The sequence below is a fragment of the Dermacentor silvarum genome, chromosome 1 (assembly GCF_013339745.2).
Source record: "Dermacentor silvarum isolate Dsil-2018 chromosome 1, BIME_Dsil_1.4, whole genome shotgun sequence".
NCBI classification, from domain to species: Eukaryota; Metazoa; Arthropoda; class Arachnida; order Ixodida; family Ixodidae; genus Dermacentor; species Dermacentor silvarum.
Window position 1 is genome coordinate 36,611,468 of NC_051154.1, and position 21,815 is coordinate 36,633,282.

The 21,815-nt window shown below is 46.0% G+C and overlaps 1 protein-coding gene across 6 annotated transcripts in view; it reads left to right on the forward strand.

Moving 5' to 3' along the window:
• Window positions 1–20,746, forward strand: part of LOC119460478 (uncharacterized) — an 81,196-nt gene extending 60,450 nt beyond the window's left edge. For 3 of the 6 annotated variants that reach the window (XM_049666666.1, XM_049666663.1, XM_049666674.1), the window contains exons 7-9: window positions 3,018–3,077; window positions 15,950–16,004; window positions 19,826–20,746. In XM_049666666.1, the coding sequence (XP_049522623.1) occupies window positions 3,018–3,077; window positions 15,950–16,004; window positions 19,826–19,893 (183 nt within the window). In that variant the 3' untranslated portion in view covers window positions 19,894–20,746. The remainder of the gene's footprint in view (window positions 1–3,017; window positions 3,078–15,949; window positions 16,005–19,825) is intronic. The other 3 variants (XM_037721420.2, XM_049666680.1, XM_049666660.1) reach the window with 1 other exon arrangement.
• Window positions 20,747–21,815: the final 1,069 nt, after the last annotated feature.

Below are 21,815 nucleotides of genomic sequence, written 5' to 3' on the forward strand. Positions count from 1 at the left end.
CCACTATCGCAGGGCCGTGGCTCTTGCTTGTTCGCCCCCGCTCCCGCGAGAACGCCCACTCATAGTACCGATCCGGTGGGCTTGAGCCTCCTATTCTTAATGTCCACAATAAACTGCGAAGTTACAGTGTCGTGAAAAACTTGTAGTGTACGAACGGTACTGTGCTCGTACTGGATATTGTCAACGTGTAACTGTGATCACAATGAGTGCTACAGTTAAAAAAAGTTGCCTATGCGTAGTTCTTAGTTTAGCTGTTAGTTATTATTTATATATGAACACTTCAGCAAGAGATCTCTTTCATTAAGCAGGTTGGTCGCGGAACCGATGACAGCCAATGAGGCAACCGTTGACACCCCAAGGGAAACTTAAGTTAATCAGGCGCGAAGGCTCTCGAGCGGACCTCGGCGTGTTTGGCAAAGGGACTCCCCTCGTTCATTCGACGCCACCGACGGGACGAGTAAGGCACAGCAGGCGCCAGGAGGTCCAGGTGTTCATGAGAAAAATTAACTACGGCAACTTCACGACAACCACACTCCTACGGAATACACCTAAGCTTGTGAGCGAGTTAGCTTTACTTCTACATGGCTGATACCACTGGTACTCGCGAAAATACTTTTGAAGAATGCTGTGGCCATTTTTTTTTGCGACAGGGCCATCTCCCTGTCAGCGAGGGGGCGATGCAGAAATCTGAGGGGGGGGGGTCAGGACATCCGGACATCCCCCCTGGATCCGCGCCTGAGTTCAACGCCCTTGAGTAGCTGGAGCGGTGGTTGCTCTTAAACTAGTTTGGACGACAGGATGCACCTTGCGAGTTTTTGTATTGTGCTCACGTAAGATGTACCGTTGTGCGTGAGTCGTCTCGTTTCTGATGCTTGGAGATCCGCGTTTCCTGAAATGTCTGCTCGTTGTTCGAGGTTACTGAAGCCAGAAAATGCTGCCATTCCATTTTTCCGTCGCATGCGGTCGTCGTAGTTGTCCTCACAGTAGACACAGTCTTGACTGGCGACGTTAAAGAGTTCCTTCGTGACGGCGTACTTGGGTTCGCCTCGTGTTTAGTTGGCTAGCGAGTTCACTTGTAGTCTCACCCGTGTCTTCGGAGATGCTGTTCGTCATTGCCTGTGCCGAAGTCGCCTTAGTGGTTCCTGAAGTTGATGGAGTTGGTGTTGATCTTTCTGATGTTGCGGCGGGAGTTTCTGAGGTTGTGTTTCCATCCGATTTTGTCTTTGATTTGTTTTGCAAATCGACGTGGTAGTCTGTGGTTAGCTAGTGCATTGCTCTTGTGGGAGACTTGTCTGGTGGCAAAAGCATTGTCAGGCTTCACAGAAGGCTCTGCTGATGCGTCATGATGAATGGTTGCTATTATCCTATGGCAGAGTGTGATGCTTAGGTTTGCGTCGCTTCTGCAGTGGCAGCGTTTCCTTGGGGTGTTATACGCGGAATAAAGTTTATGTTGCGAAGTGATTTGGTCTCCAAATGCACATGACTCAGCCGTAGCTGCTGAAAGAGTATTGTTTTCCTCGTGAAAAGAGCACATGCTGTTGGTGGTTTCCCTCTGACCTACTGTTGGATAGTAAGTCGAATTCGCTTCATCAGAATGAATAGTAGTTGAGCTTGAGATGTGGTGTTGTCTTACAGTGGTGGAGAGTGCGCTGGCTCACAAACTTTCTATTGTATCATACGATCTCCTACATGTCTATGTTTCATGATGGTCACAGAGACCTAATGTATGCACAGGGTTGTTGGCCTTTTGCAAAAGGTCTATAGCACCTTTAACTCTTTCCGTACCGTGCCCATTGGGCATCGTTAGCCTGCTATCGATGGTTTGAAACGCCCTTTCGAGACCTTCCGCACCACTCACGGACACACTGCAACGTCGGATGTGAAGGAGGAGAACTATTTTTGTTTTCTAAGCATTTCGCTTTTTTTCCCGCCAGGTGGTAATTTTTGAACTGCTCCGAAGTTTCGTCATCGTCAAAGTAGAAAGCAAAAATGCGGGTGTCTTTTACAAATTAATCAATTTTATCCCGCAATCTTGATTTTGGCAATTTATATATTTTTTATGACATGCATTTCGTTAGCAAAACTTTTATGCGCGTGAAAAGTGCATTCATTCTGCTTTTTGTTTATGTATTACATAAAACATTGAGTGTAGTAGTTCCTTCAGAAAAAATATCTGGCGTAACCTACAAAAACACCTCCCCATGGTAGAGAAAGAGTTAATGTCCATTATCATCTCATCACTCTCAGATCCCGTACAGTTCATAGCGTGTTTGATATTCTGCATTTATCAAACAACTCCACAACAATCGCAAACGGTCTGGTGGCCCACACCTAGACTAACCACTTCACTAGTTCGTGTGACGCATGAAATTCTCTGGAGCGCCAAGCAGACATGGCGCGACTTGTTGCCGCTAGCCTAACATGTCAAAAACTTATCGTTTGAACTGCTTTTTTTATTCAGTCATCATCCTTGCACTATAAGAACAATTTTGTTGGCTTCCCTGGTCGCATAGACGCGGCTCTGATGGTAGGCAATGCGAAACTGTTATGGTTTCATACCAGATTGTGCCTCCCACGGAATTATCAGACAAATTTCCTTGTAAAAAAGCATGCGTGAAAATCGTATAAATATTGTAACAATTTATTGGTGAGCAACCAGCTTCACTTTAAAATATTCGTGGGGCAGGCGACGTGTAGGCATTTTTGATGGGAGATGACGCGTGTTCGATGCATTCACTGTATGCTAAGGCTCCCAAGGCGGATACTGCTGCAATAGGAGTCACGACTGCGGTCAGTCACCATTGGGGTCGGGTGCATGCATGATGACCAGCTAAGTTTGAATTATCCAGTGAAGGCTATTTTCGCATTGAAATAACAAAAGTTTGTTAGGCGCCAGCCTGCACCTTCGGTCATGATCGAATTAACGGAATTCTACTGTATAAGCATCTGGAGAGGCTATGCTATTTAGTGGGGGTGTAAAGCACACATTACCTAAACATAATCTCTTCTTTCTGCAGATGGCCCGAAGTGCAGTGGTGAAGAAAATGTGGTCCATTGTTCGTGAGAGGAACCTTTTTGTAAGTTTATTTTCTTTTCTGCTTTGCCAATTTCAGTTTTGTACTGCTGTGCCAATTGTGCCAAACTGCTGAATTTGTGATTTGCTGCACCAAATCGTAAAAATGCTTCAAATTGCGCCCAGCTACTCCAAAGCACTGAGTGTCACCATCAAGGGTTCATGTTTAGGTCAGTTTTAGAAGAAAATGACAGCTAGGTAAAATATCCTGGTGTTTGTCACCATTCTTGGTATATGGGAGTTGCCACAGCAGTCTAGTCCTCGCACCATCACAGCCTGCATGCATTCCAGTGCATTCACATGCAATAATGCGTGATCATATAAGTGTGCCCGCAATCACGTGTTCTGTTTTGTTGAGGGCCATTGAGTTGCATATTTTATCGCTTATCCCGTGAGAGGTCAATGTGCATAGAACAGTAGGTGCGTGATTAATCTTGCCAGTGGTGCCAGTAGGCCAAACAAGCCTCCTTGCTTTGTTACCCGTGTGTCGGGAAATATTGTAGTTATTTTAAATGACTTTTCACGGACAACTGCTGATACGTATTTGTTTATTTATACATGTGTGGTTTGTTCTGCTTACGGCGACACGAGTACAGTAGCCGACCGATTTTCCGGACTTCACGGGGACTGAAAAAAATCTCCAAAAAATCGAGCAGTCCAAAAAACCAAACAGTCCGAAAAACTCCCCCCCCCCCCCCCCCTATAAAAAAATTATGAGGCTTAGAGCGGCTTAAGAAAATGTCGCAGTTTCGCCCAAAGGCGGAGCATCGATTGCCGAATTAATAGACAGCGATACGAAGTAAGGATGTTAGTTTTATTGGCCGTATAAAGTTGTAAATATGCGCTTACTAACTAAATAAGCACGGTGTCACGCGCGCACAGGTTACATATGACACATCTCGCTCGATGACCGCGGGCAAATTGACCTTCGCGCTGTCTATTCTCTCGCTTCAACGCGAACGTCAAAAAAAGGGGAAAAAACGGCACATACGAAGTTACTGGCACTCGGCGCTTCGCCCTTTGTACCCATCGCAGATCGCGGGCGCACACTTCGGCCACATAGCAGATCGCTTTCAAGATACGGTGCCATGCGCGGCAGCTCCGTCGGCAGCAGCCGCAAGAGCTGAAATGCAACTACTCCCCACCGTCTCCGCCACCTTCTCCCCGTGCCCTGCGAGGCGAACGAGTCCCGCGCGCGCCTCCGGCCGTGCCGGAGGGAACCCTCGCAAGCTTTCACCCACAGACAGCATACGGCGCAACTGAACTTAAAAAAAAAAATGCAAGTGCAGCTTTTTTGGAACATTTTGTCGGCCAAGGAAGAGCGGGCCATGGCCTCGGAGACGAGAGGATATCGTGCGTCTACTATCTTGAAGGCTATACAGGGGGGCACTGGAAGCCGAGCCCGGCCAAGCCAGCGGAAAATCCAACATGGCGGCCTCCAAGATCGGGTAGCGTGGCTCGGAGCGAGCGATCTAGTCCGGAAAATCGAACATTGGCACCTAGATTCGTCCGAAAAATCGGTTGCGAAAATGCATTAGCTCTATGGGAATCCTGCCGGTACATCTATGAAGTCCGGAATAACCAACAAGTCCGAATTTTTGGAGTCCGAAAAATCCGTCGGCTACTGTATGCGTTGGGAAACTTAATTTTGAACGCTTCAAATGGGCTGCGTGTTGTTTGATAGGAGCCTTCTAGCATGCTCATGTCATATTTGAGTCTTAAGGACATTCAATTCAGTTATTTGAAGCACCTCTGTGGAAAGAATGTTACTGCTTTTGTCAAGCACAGATTTTTTTCTCGCTTAGTGGTGAAGCATGCTGAATTTAAGTCATGAAAGTAGAGGAAGAACTAAGGGGGTGGAAGAAGACAGGGCAGGGCTCGGGGAGTAGAATGAAATGGCAGGATACATCCATCTGTATTAATTTGTGTTCCCTTTAATTATGTTTCTTAGGAACGCTACAAGTGGGTGTTAGCATCTAAAGAGACCATACAGTGGTTAAAATAAGGCATATACAGGGGTGCAGCAGCTGAGCTGTGCCAAAACTGTGATATATGTCGAATTGCGCCACGCGCAAACGCCTGAGCAGCCGCGAAATTTCTCGGTTACAATTACATTGCTATGGCTCTTTTAACGGACTGTGGGACTCACATAACGCCTTTGCTTGCCGTGAAGCGTAAAAAATCCAGGCTGACTGACTTCTGGAAATAAAACTTTTGGTAAGCGCAAGCTTGCCAATCTTGCAGACTTTGTCATAAATATGCAATGAAATTGAAATAATCCAAACTGCTCCATTGTGACGGTGCATGTGCAGCGAAGTGAGTGTTTCGCGATCGGCCGGGCACGCGCTTTAAGTTAGGCGTCGACCACAATGCATGAAAAATGCTGTAACTTCGGCGCGAAATGAATTCTCTCATAAAGTTGACACTTCATTGACCGCCTTTGGTACGTCTCAGGTACGTCTCAACCGTTGCCCCCACGCCATAGCAAAGATTTCCCGGACAATGGTTTCGGTTTCGTTCGCGGCTTTCGTTCGCCCATACTTGCTTGCACCTTTGTATAAGTGGCACCCTCCTAAAAACGGCAGTTCTTCAAAAAAAAAATGTATATACAGTAAAACCTCGATAATTCGAAGGTCGGCGGACCGCGAAAATTCTTCGAATTAAGCGGATTTTCGAATTAACCAAAATGAATAATAAAAAAGAAAACAAGCAAGAACTTGCCGCAAAAAGAAATCACCTTTATTTCCCATGTTCAAGAAAAATTACTCAATGTAATCACCGATGCGGGATTACTTGGCGCGCTGGTTCGCCGCCCCTAGTGCCATGCTCTCCAGCTGGCTCTGGGGGGGACTTCTACTCTTCTAACAACTGCGTACGTAGCGCCGGAGCGGTTTCTCGCGCGCACCGTATCTTGAAAGCGATCTCCAGACGGCTCTGACCTTTTGTATACGCTGTGCTCTCGCCGCTCAGTTTCCGTTGAAGCGATAGACCGCGCGAACCTTCGCCTTCGCTCGCTGCGACGGCCGCGCTTGTTAATTCAGTGAGTTTTTTTTTTTTTTTTTTTTTTTTCTCTCTCTCTCTCTCTCTCTCTCTCAAGTTTCGGTTGCTATTTTGAACGTGGCGTGTACACTGAGCAGGTGTCTCGGAGACCCATGTCTCAGTGATCGGCGCTACCTCCTGTACCTTAGCGAGAGCTGAGCAGTGCGAAGCTCGTTTCTTGGATCTCCATGGCAAACTCCGTTGACGGAGATCGCCAACGCGGTGACGTTCGTGTTGACTGTACACAGAGACGTCATTGCTGCGCAAATCCAAGCAAGTCGATCCCCTCCAAGCGTAGTATGAGGCAGGGCATTTTTAGAGATTTTTTTTAAGCCGCACTAATAACTTATTTTTCGGCCGACCGAGTTTTCCGGACTATTTTTCAGTCCCCACGAGCTCGGAAAATCAGTTGGCGACTATACGGAGCGCCCTAACCTAACCGCCGCACGTTGCTACTAGCCGGAAACTTCGTATTATCCGAATAGAGCCGCGCGGGCCATTCAAATTATCCGGTAGAATTTGCATTGAGAATGACGGGACCGCCCAAATTCTTCGAATTAACCGAAATTTCAAATTAACCGAGTTCGAATTATCGAGGTTTTACTGTAAGTCGTACTGGTGTAGAAGACGCACCTGTTCATTCGGTGTACAATTTTTAAAAAATTTGTGACGTTTCACTCCGTGAACACGGGTCACGTGCAAGCGTATGGGTGTCATTCCTACATACCATAAAATTCCGAGCAAGCGCCCCCCCCTCGAGCAAGTCGAAATTACCGGCAAAGTTAGGGGGGGGGGCGTTATCCCGGAACGGCACCAAAATTCAAGATGGCCACAACAAAATTTTCCCGAAAAAAAAAAGGAAGCGAAGTGGGATTAGCATTAAAAGTTTATTGAACATGAACTTTATTAAGCCAAAGATTTGTTAGTGGTGTTTATCACTCTCAAAACCACCGTTACTCAAGAGGCATTGCTCAAAACCACCGAAAGAACTACAGAGAGCGCATCGGCGCTGCACCGGCACGTCGCCGCGACCGGCGACACGAACATTGGTTATGCAGCTTCTATTCCAGGCACAATTATGTCCGCTATAAAGCAAAGTGACGCGTAATGTTCACTTTATTAAAAACCATATGTCCTTGGTGAAACGTTTAGCACTAATGAGTGTTCCGATACAAGTGAAGCTCAGCCGCAGTGCATGGCTACCGACGGCGGACAGCGAACTGCGGCTCGGCCATGCTCGCATCGCAGCTGGTGGCGCCGCAAATATCAGCATGTTTACTTCATCGTGTGAAATTATTGCGAGGAGAGGGTAAAGCGGCAACGGCGGTAACAAAACATTGCTGCTTGGGAGCATCAGCGGTTCGTGCTGACGCGCCGTCTGCTACAGATTCGAAGTGAACTGAAAAAGGCCTAGCGATGATATCGGTGGCGAGTGATTAGCTGCAGTGAAGCTGCCGGCGATGCCAGAGCGTAGCCGCGACCACTCCTTTGTCGCCGAGTGGTCACGTCACTGTGCCGCAGGGAACTCCTCTGCGCCGTGCGAGAGGCAGATCTCGCCGACGGCCGGCGGTCCGTGAACTACAGACCGCCAGCTGCAGTTCGCCCCAATGCACTTGTGTGCCCACTGGGACGCCCGGGTACGACCATGATTCGATAAATGGCTCATCGGGGCGCCCCAATGTGCAGCGGTGCGATTTGCCGAATTTGCCATTATTTTCGTGGACTGGATGCGGCAGGCCAGTGTTGGTGCGGAGCGGGAGGGGGGGCTTTCCCGGAACGGCGCGGTAATTTGAAATTGGCAGTGAATTTAGAGGGGGGGCTCTTGCACGGGTGGGGGCGCTTGCTCGGAATTTTACGGACAACTCGGACAACTTCGGGGTCGGTTGATTCGCGTTCGGCCGATTCGCGGTCGGCCTGCCGCCCCTTGCGTTGCTGCTCCGTCCTCGCAAGGCATGCAGGAACTCGATAGCGTGCGCAGAACCCATAGCAATTAAGTGGCAGAGGAGGTCAACCCAGCGTGCTTTGCGTGGCCATAGCCTCTAACCCTATTTTGACGGCAGTTTTGCCAGGGAAGGAAACGTACATAAGTCACACCGGTGTATAGGACGCACCGGCGAAAAAATCTGAAAAAAAACAAACGCGACTTATACACATGAAAATACGATATATACATACTAATTTCACGTCAACGAAGTTCCGCCACAACGAAATCTTTCGCGTGTCCCGTGATTTTCCTTGTAGCGGTACTCGACTGTGTATATGTATATATATACACACACACACGCACACACACACAGTCGACTCTCGTTACAACAGACCCTGATAATCCGAGATAATCCGACAAAAAAAATGACGTTTTATCCGAATTTCATAGTATCCGAAACTGGAGGCCACCTCCGAAACACCCAACAGATTGTCAAGCAGTCACTGCACGTTTCGACTACCGCCAGAACGTCGCAACACGTCAGAAAAAATAAAAACGAAAAAAAACGAAAGGGAACCACGCACGAAGAAATGCATGTGTACTTTCCACATGTTTGGCGAAGAAAAAGTTGTAGGCAGTGCACTGCTGGGCACAATCGAGGTCGTTCGGAGCGCGCCTTCAATTTTGCCAGGCGCGGCCTAAGTCAACCGTGCACGGCGAAACTGAATGCGTGCTCTGATCGTGCCCCTACCATCACCTACACTGCTAATGTGAATTACTGTATATACTCCCAGAAATCCAATGCAAAGTTGGGTGGTGCGTTTATTATGCAGGGTAAATTTTAGGGTGTTTTATGAGTAAGCGTTCTTTGTGAAACTGCTCCAAGTTTGGGATTTACTGCTCCAAAACAGTTTTTTTTTTTTTTCTCCATAACCTGCTCCAAAAGTAAGATTTTCCTGCTCCAAAAATTGCTCCATATCCTATTTTGGCTGTTGCACCACTGCATATAGCTTTAGCTAATGGGGAAACCCTTTGATCCAAAGGTACCTTGCAATCTCTTGAGTTAGCGTGCCAGAAGTAAGTTAAAGGGGCCCTTAAACGATTTTGACAATGCTGTACAAATGTACTGAGTTGTTAAGGTAGGTTGTTTTTATCATTAAGTGACACATTTAAGCACTCCACGTAAAGCAGGTAATTTATTACAGTAGAACCCCGCTCATACGTTTTTCACGGGACCTCAAAAAAACGTAGGAGCCGGGAAATGCAAGAGCCGAGAAATAGGAAGAATTGAGAAATGAGAGTAGTGTTGAACTGCACACATTATTTTAATCTTAACTGAAAAAAAGTTGTAGTTTCGCCCGAAAGCCGAAGCATCGATTGCGATAGCAAATTAGTAGACAGCTATACAATGTAAGGATAGTAGTTTTATCGTCCGTATAAACTTGTAAACATTCGCTTATTAACTAAATTAACAAGCATGGTGTCAGAGCCCACAGCCAAACATGAACACATCACACTCGAGTGTGGAGACGCACTGTCAAACGCTGGCGTGAAGAAGTGCCGGTGCTGTGGCAGAGAGCGAAGTGACCTTCGTGCTGTTGTCTATAGCGCTTAAACGCAAACTGAGCGCCGAAAACACACAGCACGCACAAAGCTACGAGCTGCCGACGCACCTACACCGCCTAGACTCTGCCCCCAACACAGATTGCTTTCAAGATACAGCCCACGCGCCGCCGCGCAGTACGCAGTTGATGCCAGAGTAGGGTGGCTAGCCAGAGTACAACGCCGTCCGCTATCCCTCCCTCCTTCCTCGCTCCCTCGCCGGTGCCTCGAGCGCAATGGAAGAAGGCGCACTCCCTACCTGCTTTTCTTTCTTGCACGTGCAAGATTTAGATGCGGTCGTCTGCACCCCTCGCACACTTTCACTTGCACATGCAGCATACGACGCGCAGCGACGACGTTATCACCCTTGGGCTTCATACGGAGCATCTGTGCGCCAAAACTAATTTTAGAGCTACAATGCGTCATAGACACCATCTTTAGATAGCAAATACGGATCTCAAAGGCCATACTATTGCTCTCTGAAACCGGAAATATGTCAAAGGTGTCGCCACCGGCACTTTGGGCGGCCAATGCCATCGTCAAGCCACCAAGCCAAGCGGCATGAAAAGTCGAAATGGCCACTCGGGCCGGCGCGGGGTGGCAGTTCGCAACATATGATGCGGGAACGGTCCCACAGTTGTGACGAAACAGCGGGGTTACCAATGCATTGGGTTCTATGGGAGCTGTGCCGGGACCGTCCGAAAACAACGTAACAGCGGGGTTCTACTGTATAAGGCTTTAAAAAATGTGCACCGCTAATGGTCGCAGCGGTGCCGCTTTCCCGAATTTTCTTACACACCAGTGCCATCTTTGTAGCAGGTGCACTTGACGTCAATTGGGTGAGCTACTCAATTGGCTACCCAAATAGCATCGTCTATAATTTTTACAACACTTTATGGGGAACAAATGTTGTTTGGAATAGTTGGAATGTTGCTTAATTTGTTTGCATAAAAAATGTAACAGAGATTGCACAACAACAATTTACCACTACACTCAAGCACTTAAGGCAAACAGCAAGTGTTGTCTGCTTGTGTTACAACATTCTCTGTGTTGACGAGAGCTGCGCAGTCCAGTGGCGCACCGACGAGGGGGGGGGGGGGGTGCGCCACGCATTCCAGTGCCCCCCCCCCCCCCCCCCCGAGGCCGAGTTAACCCCGCTTTTTTGAGTACTGCAACTAAGCTGTAAGACGTGCAATCGTCTGCACACTCGCAAACTTGTGCAAAAAGCACATTTTTTGACAATTTCCCGTGAAGAAATTGAAATTAGTGCTGTTTAGATGGTATTGGCAAACTAAGGCACACTGTCAACCCCCCCCCCCCCCTGGCAGAAATCCTGGGTGCGCTACTGACGCAGTCAGTGTTGGTCTTGAGGTTTCTTTTCGCGAGTACCATGAATTACCCTTGTTGTGTTGTGGGCTGCAAACCTAGCGATTGGTGACATGTCAATCTGTGACATTCTGTCCCTCTGCAAGGCAACAGGCAAGCGGAAGGGCTGTAGTGAGGCTGTCGGTATCTGATGGGCAGCAGTATCTATGTGTGTGCAGCCATCACTTCACACCGGAGGATTACTGCAATAGGGTGTTTTAGCGTGTCCAATATTCTGGTAAACACAGGCAGACTGAGCGTTTTGCCAAATGGGCGGAGACGCAAATGTGAGTGGCCTGCGGCACCTGGTGGCGTAGAGCTCAACCGGATAAACACAGAGCTTATATAGCAGTAACCAAGTGTATTCTACTTTGCTGCTGGTTTAGATTTTTGGCAGCAGCGTAATCGTGAGCATGGTGTCATTTTAACTGTTTAAAATGTTTTACACTTGGTTACAGCAATATTAGCTCTGTTTTGGGTGGTTAAGCTCTGTGCCACCAGGTGGCTGCATCGTGCATGGCCGCTCACGTTTACGCTAAAGCCCCTTCATCACAGCAATAGCAGTATAGAGAGGCTTTAGTTTACGCCTCCGCCCATCCATTAAAATGCCCAGCTCGCCTGTGTTTACGGAAATACCAGGCACGCTCGGCGCTGCGATAAAATGCTTGCAATGCACGCTGCTTGGATAGCTCTCACTGGGGATCGATGGCCAGACGCTAGCGGAAAGGTTGGAGAGGCTTTGCGTGCTGGCTCCAAAACAACAGAATTAGACGACACAACAGCGCATCATGACGCAGAGCCAGTGAAGGCAGAGCTTAGCCCTGATCGCTTGGCGTCGATTCGAGGAGAAAAAGCATGCAGGGTGCGTACAGGTCCTTGAAATCCTTGAAAACCCCTGAAATTGAAAAGTGCGTTTTCAAGGCCCTTGAAAGTCATGGAATTTTTTTGCTTCCTTGAAAATCCTTGAATTTCATGAGCAATGCACTTCGATATCGGCATTGCGACCTCTTTTCTGGGGTAGATCGGCGTCGATCTGACAAACTCACCATTTCAGAAACAATACGCCGGCGCGAGCACACACGGTTCCGTTTTTCAGAACTGCACAGAAAAAATACAAGGCTTCACCGCGTAAAACCACGTGCGGAGCGAGACCCGTGCCGCGCTTCGCTGCTGGCTCGGCTGGCAGTGTTTACGCTGCTTTCCTCACCCTATCGTTCGTTTCACTCGTCGCCCGTCGGTCTGCCTTGTCCCGCTTTCCTTCTGGCGCAGGAGGTGAATCTAGTGAAGCTAAAGAGAGCTATAGTGGAGCAACTTTACCACTGATGCTCAGTGCCTTTGGGTGGAGGTTTGTTATAATATTATTTATGTTAATATAGTATAAGTGCAATAACAATATGCTGAATGTATTGGAAATGTTTTATGGACCAACCCAGCTAATACTGCAGAAGCCTGAGCAGCTGTTGTGAGTGCTAACTCGTTGTGTTAACTTTTAATATTGCGGACTTGAGCAATGATCAAGACATGTTTTACAAAATTGCAATATACATCTATTTGTTATAATACAGTAGAACCTCGCTGATACGTTTTTCGCGGGACCATAAAAAAAAAACAAAAAAGACTTAAGAGCCGGGAAACGCAAGAGCCGAGAAATCGGGAAAATTGCAAAATGAGAGTAGTGGTGAACTGCACCCAATTTTATTTTAATTCTTACACTTGAAAAAAAGTCGCAGTTTCGCCTGAAAGCCGAAGCATCGATTGTGATAGCAAATTAGTAGACAGCTATACAAAGTAAGGATAGTAGTTTTATCGTCCGTCTAAACTTGTAAACAAGCACGGTGTCGGCACGCGCAGGCAAACATGAACACATCACACTCGATGAGCGCGGGCACTCGCTGTCGAAACGCTGGCGTGAGCGATGTGACCTGCGTGCTTTCTATCACTTAAACGCAAACGGAGTGCCGAAAACGCACAACACGCACAAAGCTACGAGCCGGCTACGCACCTACACTGCCTAGACTCTGCCCCCAACGCCGATCGCTTTCAAGATACGGCCCGTGCGACCGCGTGCTGCCGCGCAGTATGCAGTTGATGCCAAAGTACAACACCGCCCGCTATCCCTCCCTCCCCCTCCCCCCGGTGCCTAGAGCGCGACGGAAGAAAGCGCGCTTCCTCCCCGCTTTTCTTTCTTGCGCGCACGAGATTTAGCCGCAAGCGTCGGCTCCCCTCACACGCTCTCACTCGCACACACAGCATACGGCGCGCGGCTACAACGTTATCGTCCTTGGACTTAGTACGGAAAACTAGCGCGAAAAAGACGGGACGAGCAAGAAACGACGAACACGGGCGCTGTTTGTCGTTTCTTGCTGGAACCCTCATTGGGTTGATAACTCACCATGTATGACCATGTCGGCCGCTGTTAGTAATGCATACTTTGGCGATGTGGATAGGAGAATTCACTACAGCAGCAAACGTACCCAGTCATTCACGGTGTGAATGGTGAAGCGCTTCATGTCAGCCATGCCCATGATGGAAAGGCATGCTTGTAAGTTAACAGAATCATTGCGTATGGTCAAGAACACGTTGGCTCACCATGCATTTTTAGACAAAGCATGGTTTGAATCAGTTTGAATTATTGAAAGAATGCCTGCAACGTGCAAAGCAGCCATCTAGCCAAACGTGAGTGTAGCTGCGGTTCTGCTGCCATACAGATGTCGCGTGGTACCGCGTGCAGAAATCTCTCGGCATATGTTGCACGTGCTCCGAAATACCCTGAGCATGGCATGAAAAAAAGAAAAAACTGCTTGTGCCATAGCGTTCAATCTGAATTTAAGTTTGGGTTTGGACATCATATTTACGTGAGAAGCGCTAGGTGGGAACGGGAATTTTGCTTGAAGTAACCGTCTTGCACCTTTATGTGTTTGAATACCGATGGTTTTTCTCCATTTAAATGTCTGCTGCCACGACTGGACCCAAAATGCAGTTTAAGTTATCCGTTAGTTCGAGATATGGGAGTTGGAATTATCATGACTTCGCTGTATCGACTTCGCTGTATCTGGCAAAAACAAGAAAGCTTAACACAGTAGTTTCTTGTGCTCTGTGAAGTTGGGTTTATGACAAATGTACAGCACTTTTTGCACTTGCTGATTCCAACTCGGGCCTGCAAATTTCCTCATTTAATCACCACACCTAATTTTACCTAATTTTCTTCCGTCCTCGACTGCGCTTCCCTTGGCACCCATTCTGTAACTCTAATGGTCCACTGGTTAACTGGCTCACGCATTACATGGCCTGCCCAGCTCCGTTTTTTTTTTTTTTTTTTTTTTTTAATGTTTACTAGAATATCAGCTATGCCTGTTTGCTCTGATCCACACCGCTCTCTTCCTGTCTCTTGACATTACGCGTAACATTTTTTGTTACATCGTTCTTTGCTATGTCCTTCTAGGGACACTAAAGAGAAAAAATTTTTCTTGTGTATTAGTAAATTACCTTTCCACAATACCAAAAACACCATTCTTACCGCGACAAAACGCTTAGTAAGCCATAAAAAAATGAAAAACACAAAAAGACAGGCGGCGGCGCCGCCTAGAAACTCCCGCACCAGCTCACAGTGACATCACAGATTTTGACAGCATCTACCAAGACCGAGGTAATTCTTTAGCAGTCAAGATTTACTACATTCTATTCTTAAGGAGCCAAAGACTGAATATGGAAAGTTTCGCAAACTTTTACTGAGCCAATGCAGCCCAAACACACACACACACAAAAGAAAAAGAAAAAAAAAAACTTCGAGATCCGTGGCATCACACCGACATAATGGTGTTGGGGTTCTGGCACAAAATTTAAAAAATGAAACTTTGAGCTTCATTTTCTCTTCTAATAATCAACCTATTGTCGTGAAATTAACGATAAGAGAGTTTTCAAATAATACTGTATCAGTATAAATTATTTATTGTTTTGCTTTATTGTTCCATTAACTTGTTCTCGAGCCTCCAAGTTCCTGCCCCATATGTTAGCACCGGTAGAATGCAATGATTGTACACTTTTCTTTTCAATAACAATGGTAAGCTCCCAGACACGATTTGGTAATGCCTGCCATATGCACTCCAACCCATTTTGATTCTTCTTTAGGTTTCCTTCCGATCAGGGTCCCCTGTGAGTAATTGACCTGGATAAACATACTCCTGCACAGACTCTAGAGGCTTACTTGAGCTCATGAATTTTTTTTTCCTTGCCAAGGAACATTACCTTTGTCTTCTGCATATTAATCTTCAAGCCTACTCCTACACTTTCTTGGTTAAGGTCCTCAGTCATTTGTTGCAGTTCATCCCCAGTGTTGCTGGACAGGACAATGTCATTAGTAAACCAATGGTTGAGATATTTGCTGTTGATCCTAACTCCTAAGCCTTCCCAGTCTAATAGCTTAAATACTTCTACTAAGCATGCAGGGAATATCATTGGAGAGCTTGTCTCCTTGATTGACCCTTTTCTTGATAGGTAATCTTCTACTTCTCTTGTGGAGAAACAAGATAGCTGTTAAATCTGTAGATTTGTAGAATCAGCTAGCCCAAGGCGGGGGTAATTGGAGATCGCTGGGAGAGGCCTTCGTCCTGCAGTAGACATTAAAAAAAAATAGGCTGTGATGATGGCAATGATGATGAAGGCACTTTTAAAAAAAATTTTTTTTGGTAGAGCCAACTCAGAAAAAAAAAAAAGACGTGTGAAAATTGCTTTATCTTTGAAACTTGCAGCTCCGGAAAAGCAATTTTTTCCCCGTTAATGTGCTCCAAATTTAAAATATTCTGCTCTAAAAGGAAAATTTTTCTGCTGCAAAAATTGCTCCAAGAGCTGTTTTTCAGCTGTCCCTCTCATGCTATTTTTCTCGCAGTTTTTAAACTGTAGAACTTCTTTTTTAAACCTTGTATTCTCAAAGCCCACTTGCCTTTCAGGACCCATCCAACAAGCAATTTGCAATCTGTGATCCCCAGCTGATGAAGGTTTTCGGTGAGCATTGCATGTCACGTATTCTTGGCACTAGTATTACCTTGGGTGCATTTCTTTTTCTTGCATTTAGGATGCCACTGCAGTCGAACCTAGTTAAATGTCTTTTGTAACACTAAATGTGTTTGTTTGTTGGAAGCAGAGCTAGTTATTTGTCAACAACAATGAAGCCCACGAATGCACGCAAAATTGCCGCGCGACTGGCCGCTCGAGGCACTTTGCGTGTATTCGCGGGCGTCTTTCACGCTCGGAAAAACACTTTTATGTTGCACGCATTGAGCAACAAAAAGCTGTATCGGGAGTTTTTCATAGTCCTCTACAATTTTCTCATTGACGCTTTTCATCTAATTATAATAATTGAGAAGTTGAATAATTAATTATGACTAATTATCTAATCAGGCAGAATGCAAAAAATTATCTGAGTATCTCTAAGCGACCGCAAACAGCGTTACCTTGGTTGTGTTGAGCTAGGTGGCATTTGCATATTTTTAAAGTTTGGCTAAAGTTACCTGGGACACTGTATATATTCCAATTTGGCACTTGGATTGTAGTAGTATGCATCGGAGGAATCAGCCACTCAACTCACTTGCAGCAGAGCAACCTGTGTGCACGGCCATAGCGTAATCGAACCGTGTATGTGAGCACATGCAAGAAAACTCGTTGGTTGTGTGCCCGTCAGAAAAATCAGTCAGAAACTTGCAGTAATCCTTCATTCCGTCGCCAACAAGGTGCAATCAGTTTTCGCGAGCAGAGTCCCGAGAGAAAAACGCAGGCATGTCAGCATCATTTGTATACGGCGGCCTCGTTTGTATATACCAGCGCCCGCCTATGAACAGATGTAATTGCACCCCTGTGAGCAACAGATGAGCGAGCATTTGGCAGTGACCCTTTGAGAGATTAGAAATCAGATATCACTTTTTACGAGTGCAACGAACGGAAATAGCCTGCCAGACGAAACCAAAGCTAATCGCCAAGAGCGGTCACTGAAACATTAGCATTAAGAAGTCGTGGAATGAAAACCAAGAAACCACGACGCAAGAAAAAAAAAAGAATCCTTTTATCCTCGCAGGGTGGCAGCACTTCCTGGGCAACAATGAGGTGAAAAATTGGCATGTTTTTCAAACATACAGACGGTGCCATAAATATACGGCATCGGCCATTTGGGACTTGTTCATGGCACTGTATATTTATGGCATTGACCCCCCAAAGGGTTAAGTACCGCCAAGACAGATGCTGCTGCTATTGGGGTCGGGTGCGTGCATGCTAGCCAGCGAAGTTCAAATTATCTTGTGAAGGACAATTTCAGGTTCAAAATAACGAAAGTTTGGACCCATAGTAATGTATGGATGCTGACTGGGATCTTCAATTGTATTCCAAATCAAATCTTAAGCTGCTATTACAAATGGTTATATACAGGAGGAGGTCCTGTAGCCGTACTGGATCTTGTATGTAGGCTCAAGTGCTGATGGTTTGTGAAACAGGCATTTTGAAATATAATAGATGCTACTAGTGTTAGATTTGGATGGAAAGATGTGGCACAATTACCATTGAAATAAACAATGCAGATGAGTGACGAAGGTAACCCAGTTCTTGACTCCTTCACTTTCTGCATTCTTCTGCAATCATTAGGCGCCAAAAATTCAAGGGGCACTTAGTTATCCCTGCATGGATGATTGCGAAAGCATTGTGACCACTGCGCGATGCTTAGACATTATGCCATAACGCAAGGTTGTGGGTTGTGCCTTAATTAACTCTACTTTAATTCACTGTGCCCTAATTAACCTTGCCTTAACACCAAAGGTCGTAGGTTTAAGTGCCTTAACTCTATCTTGATTAACTGTACCTTAATTAACTCTACCTTAACATCAAAGGTCGTGGATTTGAGTGCCATAACACCAAAGGTCGACGGTTCAACTCCCACTAAAGGATGTGGGTTCGAGTGTCTTAATTTGCTCCATCTTAATTAACTGTACCTTAATTCACTTTAACCCCAAATGTGGGTTTCACTCCCACCAAAGGTCGAGGGTTCATAGCCTTTTCGGACATCGCGGTCACGCCAACACCAACAACTACGCCGGATTTTCCACCTTAATTATGTGGTTTTACGTGCTACCACCTTCTGATTATGAGGCATGCCGTAGTGGGGGACTCAAGAAAATTTGGACCACCTGGGGTTCTTTAGCGTGCACCTAAATCTAAGGACACGGGTGTTTTCGCATTTCGCCCCCATCGAAATGCGGCCGCTGTGGCCGGGATTCGATTTCGCAACCTCGTGCTTAGCAGCCCAACACCATAGCAACTAAGCAACCACGGCGGGTTGGATTTTCCACCTATGAGCCATATAATGCTTTCATATTAATAATTTCAGTGCAGTCGCCGACCGATAAATCGGACACTGATAATCCGGACATGCTCGGTAATTCGGACAGCTTCGTGGTACCGCCAATTTCCCCGTAGACGTAATGTGTAAAGACGACCGATATTTCGCACAGTGACTGTAGCATATGCAGATTCTGCTGTGAACATCTCAGCTAAGTTTTGCTGCCGTAGGCGGTACGTGGAGCTCGCAAGCGGAGCGCAAAGTCACCTTTCTCTCAAATGCTCTCGTCTCAACAGAAGCCATGATCCTCACTCTCTTCTGTGTGTTTTATTACGTAATAAAGCACATTCCAATACGCAGCTGCTATTGGTCTCTGCGGTATGCTGCACTGCGGCCACCGCGGGGTGCCGTCACGAGTCCACTGGCTGCTCGCTGTGGATGACCGCGTTTGGCTTACGTTTAGTGCGTCGTAGGCACCAAAATCGGAAGTCGTGGCATCTACGTTAACATCCAAATGAAATTTGAACTGCGCGCCACGGTGACATTTTGAAGGCGGAGCGTTATGGCTCCGCCCCACTCCGCCGTACCCTTCACCGTATAAGGCATTGAAGGAGGAAGGGGGAGCACAGCAGAGGCCGTGTTTGATTGCCAATAACTCCGCTTCTGCTGAACGCATTGAAATACTTTTTGCGGCAAAGTATTCCTGAAATAGCCTATTTTCACTTCAAATGTCTTTCTCCACTTCGATAAAAAGTGGTTCAGAGCCTCTTTAACAATCCAGGCAATGCAAGAGCAGGCTTTTCACACCTTTAGTTATCAATTCAGTGAATAATGCATTTACTTTTGTAATTTTAGTTGTATGCCATAGTGTGAAACAATGTTGCAAGTTGTAAGGGTTCCAGCAGCTTTTAGCGATCTAAACAATTGCAGCAAGGGCTGCCCTATTTTTAAGTCACTCAAGAGTTTCTCTTGTGGGATATGCTGTTATCAGCTCACTGGTTTGTAAGAAGGTGATTATGCCAGTTGCAACCACAGTACCTAGATGCAGAGCATTTGTGATCACTGACACAGCACCTCACTTAGAGGATCAGTTTTCTGATCCTCTAAGGCATTAACGGCATTAACACTGAAAATCCCCAAGGTGTAATGCTTAATAAAAGTATACTCTTATGGCATGCTGTTCATGGTGCCATTAATGTAGTTGCATCAACACACACCAAAACATTGAATATCTGTGAGACTTGCTTACATAAATTTCCAAAACTACTGCAAGTTGTAATTAGCATAAAACAGTATATACATATTTTGCCAAGTCATGCTGTGACTTTACAGTTAGATGTGAAATGGTCTAGAATAATATAGGTTCGGTACTTGTTGATGTGGCTTCAGTGGCTAACTTGTCGATAACGGTGTGCATATTCTTATTTGTTCTGTTCTTAGTACATCCTTCCCTTTCTTGTCTTTTTCTGACATGCTCATTCCTGCATTTGTACATGCATCACAGGTCAGAAGCGTGTGCGCATGTTTGGGATGATGAAGTACTTGAAGAACCACATCAAGGACATCAAGTAAACGGGCCATAGGGGAAGCTCAGCGATGTGCTTCAGCAGAGTATACGCTATTGCTTCCCTCTTCCCCCTGCCTCGTCCCATCAGGCCCATCTTCCATTTTTGTTGTTGTCACTCTCAGTGTGACATTTTGAGTGTTTATTAAGTGCCAGAGCAAAAACAACATGCTCACCAACTCTGTGTTCTTGTTGTGGTCTTAAAAAGAGTTGCCACAAAGAATGAACACATTCTCTTCATGTACGCCAGTCTGACGTACAGCACGCATCTTCGAAGTCATCATTGCAGCCTTGTTAATATTATTCACCTCCCATAATCACTTCAAGTTATAACATTGTTGCACACACTGGCAGCAGCATTGAAAATTCTTGAATGACGTAATTTTCTTTCTCGGGTAGTGCGTTTTTTTTTTTTTTAATTTTTTATTCATTTTACTCATGGCCTTTTCCTCAATCTGCAAACATTGCTGCTTGAAAAAAGGTAGAGCAAGAACATATTGCACAGCCATTGTAAGGATTGAATTTATGGCTGTCTAAATAATGCTCCAATGGTAGTGCTATGTCTGCGTGTTTGTGCTGGGATTTTGTGTGCAAGTATTTCAGTGCGCTGTTCAAGAGTGTTTTGCATTGTCCAAGTTTTTTTTTTTTTTTTATTATTATTTTTTTTTATGAGAGAGCTCCAATGTTGGTGATGCAACGTAGTTGCTTTGTAAAGAAGTCGTTTCCCAGAAATTTTATATGACCCTTTAAAATCTGGACAAAATGCTGTTGCTGTCAAATGTTCTCGGAGAACAGAGGTCTGTGTACCATTTTTGGAGCATAATAAAATGCGCCTTACGAAAGGCGCTGTTTTTCCCAGTGCTCTTGCTCATTTGTCCAACAAAGGGGATTAACATGAAAGGGAAAAATTGTCATCCACTCGAATGTCGCACAAAGCTACAAAGGAGTTTCCTTTGACAGTCTTTTTCCCTTTCATATACTCCCTCCACCTTACTCCCGGGATTCTACAGAAATTATTTGCCAAGGGGATTAGCCTTGCATGTCACAAGTGGAAATCATTTTGTTAGGATGAGAAGCTGAGGGCGTGCACCTAGAATGGCCATTGCTAGGGGCCAATGTGGAGCACGACAGACAAAATGTGCACCTGCTCACAAAGGTTCTGGAACGTTGAAAGCTTCATTTTCTCGCGGCCTGGGCACAGACGGGTTCACTGCATCTGTGAGCAGCTTTTCCCCATGACAAGCTCACTGCCACTTAAAGGAGCGCCAACACAAAGATCATGTGTCCCGCTTTCTTTAGCTTTATCGGATAGCCATTGACCCCGTGACTACAGTTTCGTGACGTAATACCTTTAAGGTGACTGTTTCAAAATGCCCGACAGATGGAGCGCGGCTTCTTGGCGTATGTAGCGGTACAGGGTATATGAAGTTATGAGGAAGACAAAAGATAAGAGATGTTTTTCATTCTAGCATTTTCGCATACATGTATAGCATACCTGATTAAATCAAGCAGGCTAGGTGACTATGTCACCGCCCTGTTTCAAAGGGGATGCCAATAAATCATCATGGTGTGTGTTTACAAGTCATCTCCGAACGTCACGAAAATGGAGGTGGTAGTCACAAACTGCTGATGCACGCGCCGGCCAGCCTAGGCCGGTATTTGTAGCGATGCCTTTCCGATGCTAATACCCTTTTGTGCTTGGTCAGTGGTCAGAGCGATGGTCCGCTCACATTATTAACGGGATCAGCCGGCCGTGAGCTCCCGAATACGGAAACCAAGAATAGTTCGTTTTCGAGTATATCTTGTAAGGGTTTGGAGGGGCACAGGCCTTCATTTAATGCAAAAAAAAAAATTATTTTAAAAAATGAATTCTTATGCATTCAGTGTTGTGTATTCCTTGTGGTTTCTACGGATGTGGTTCTACGGATGT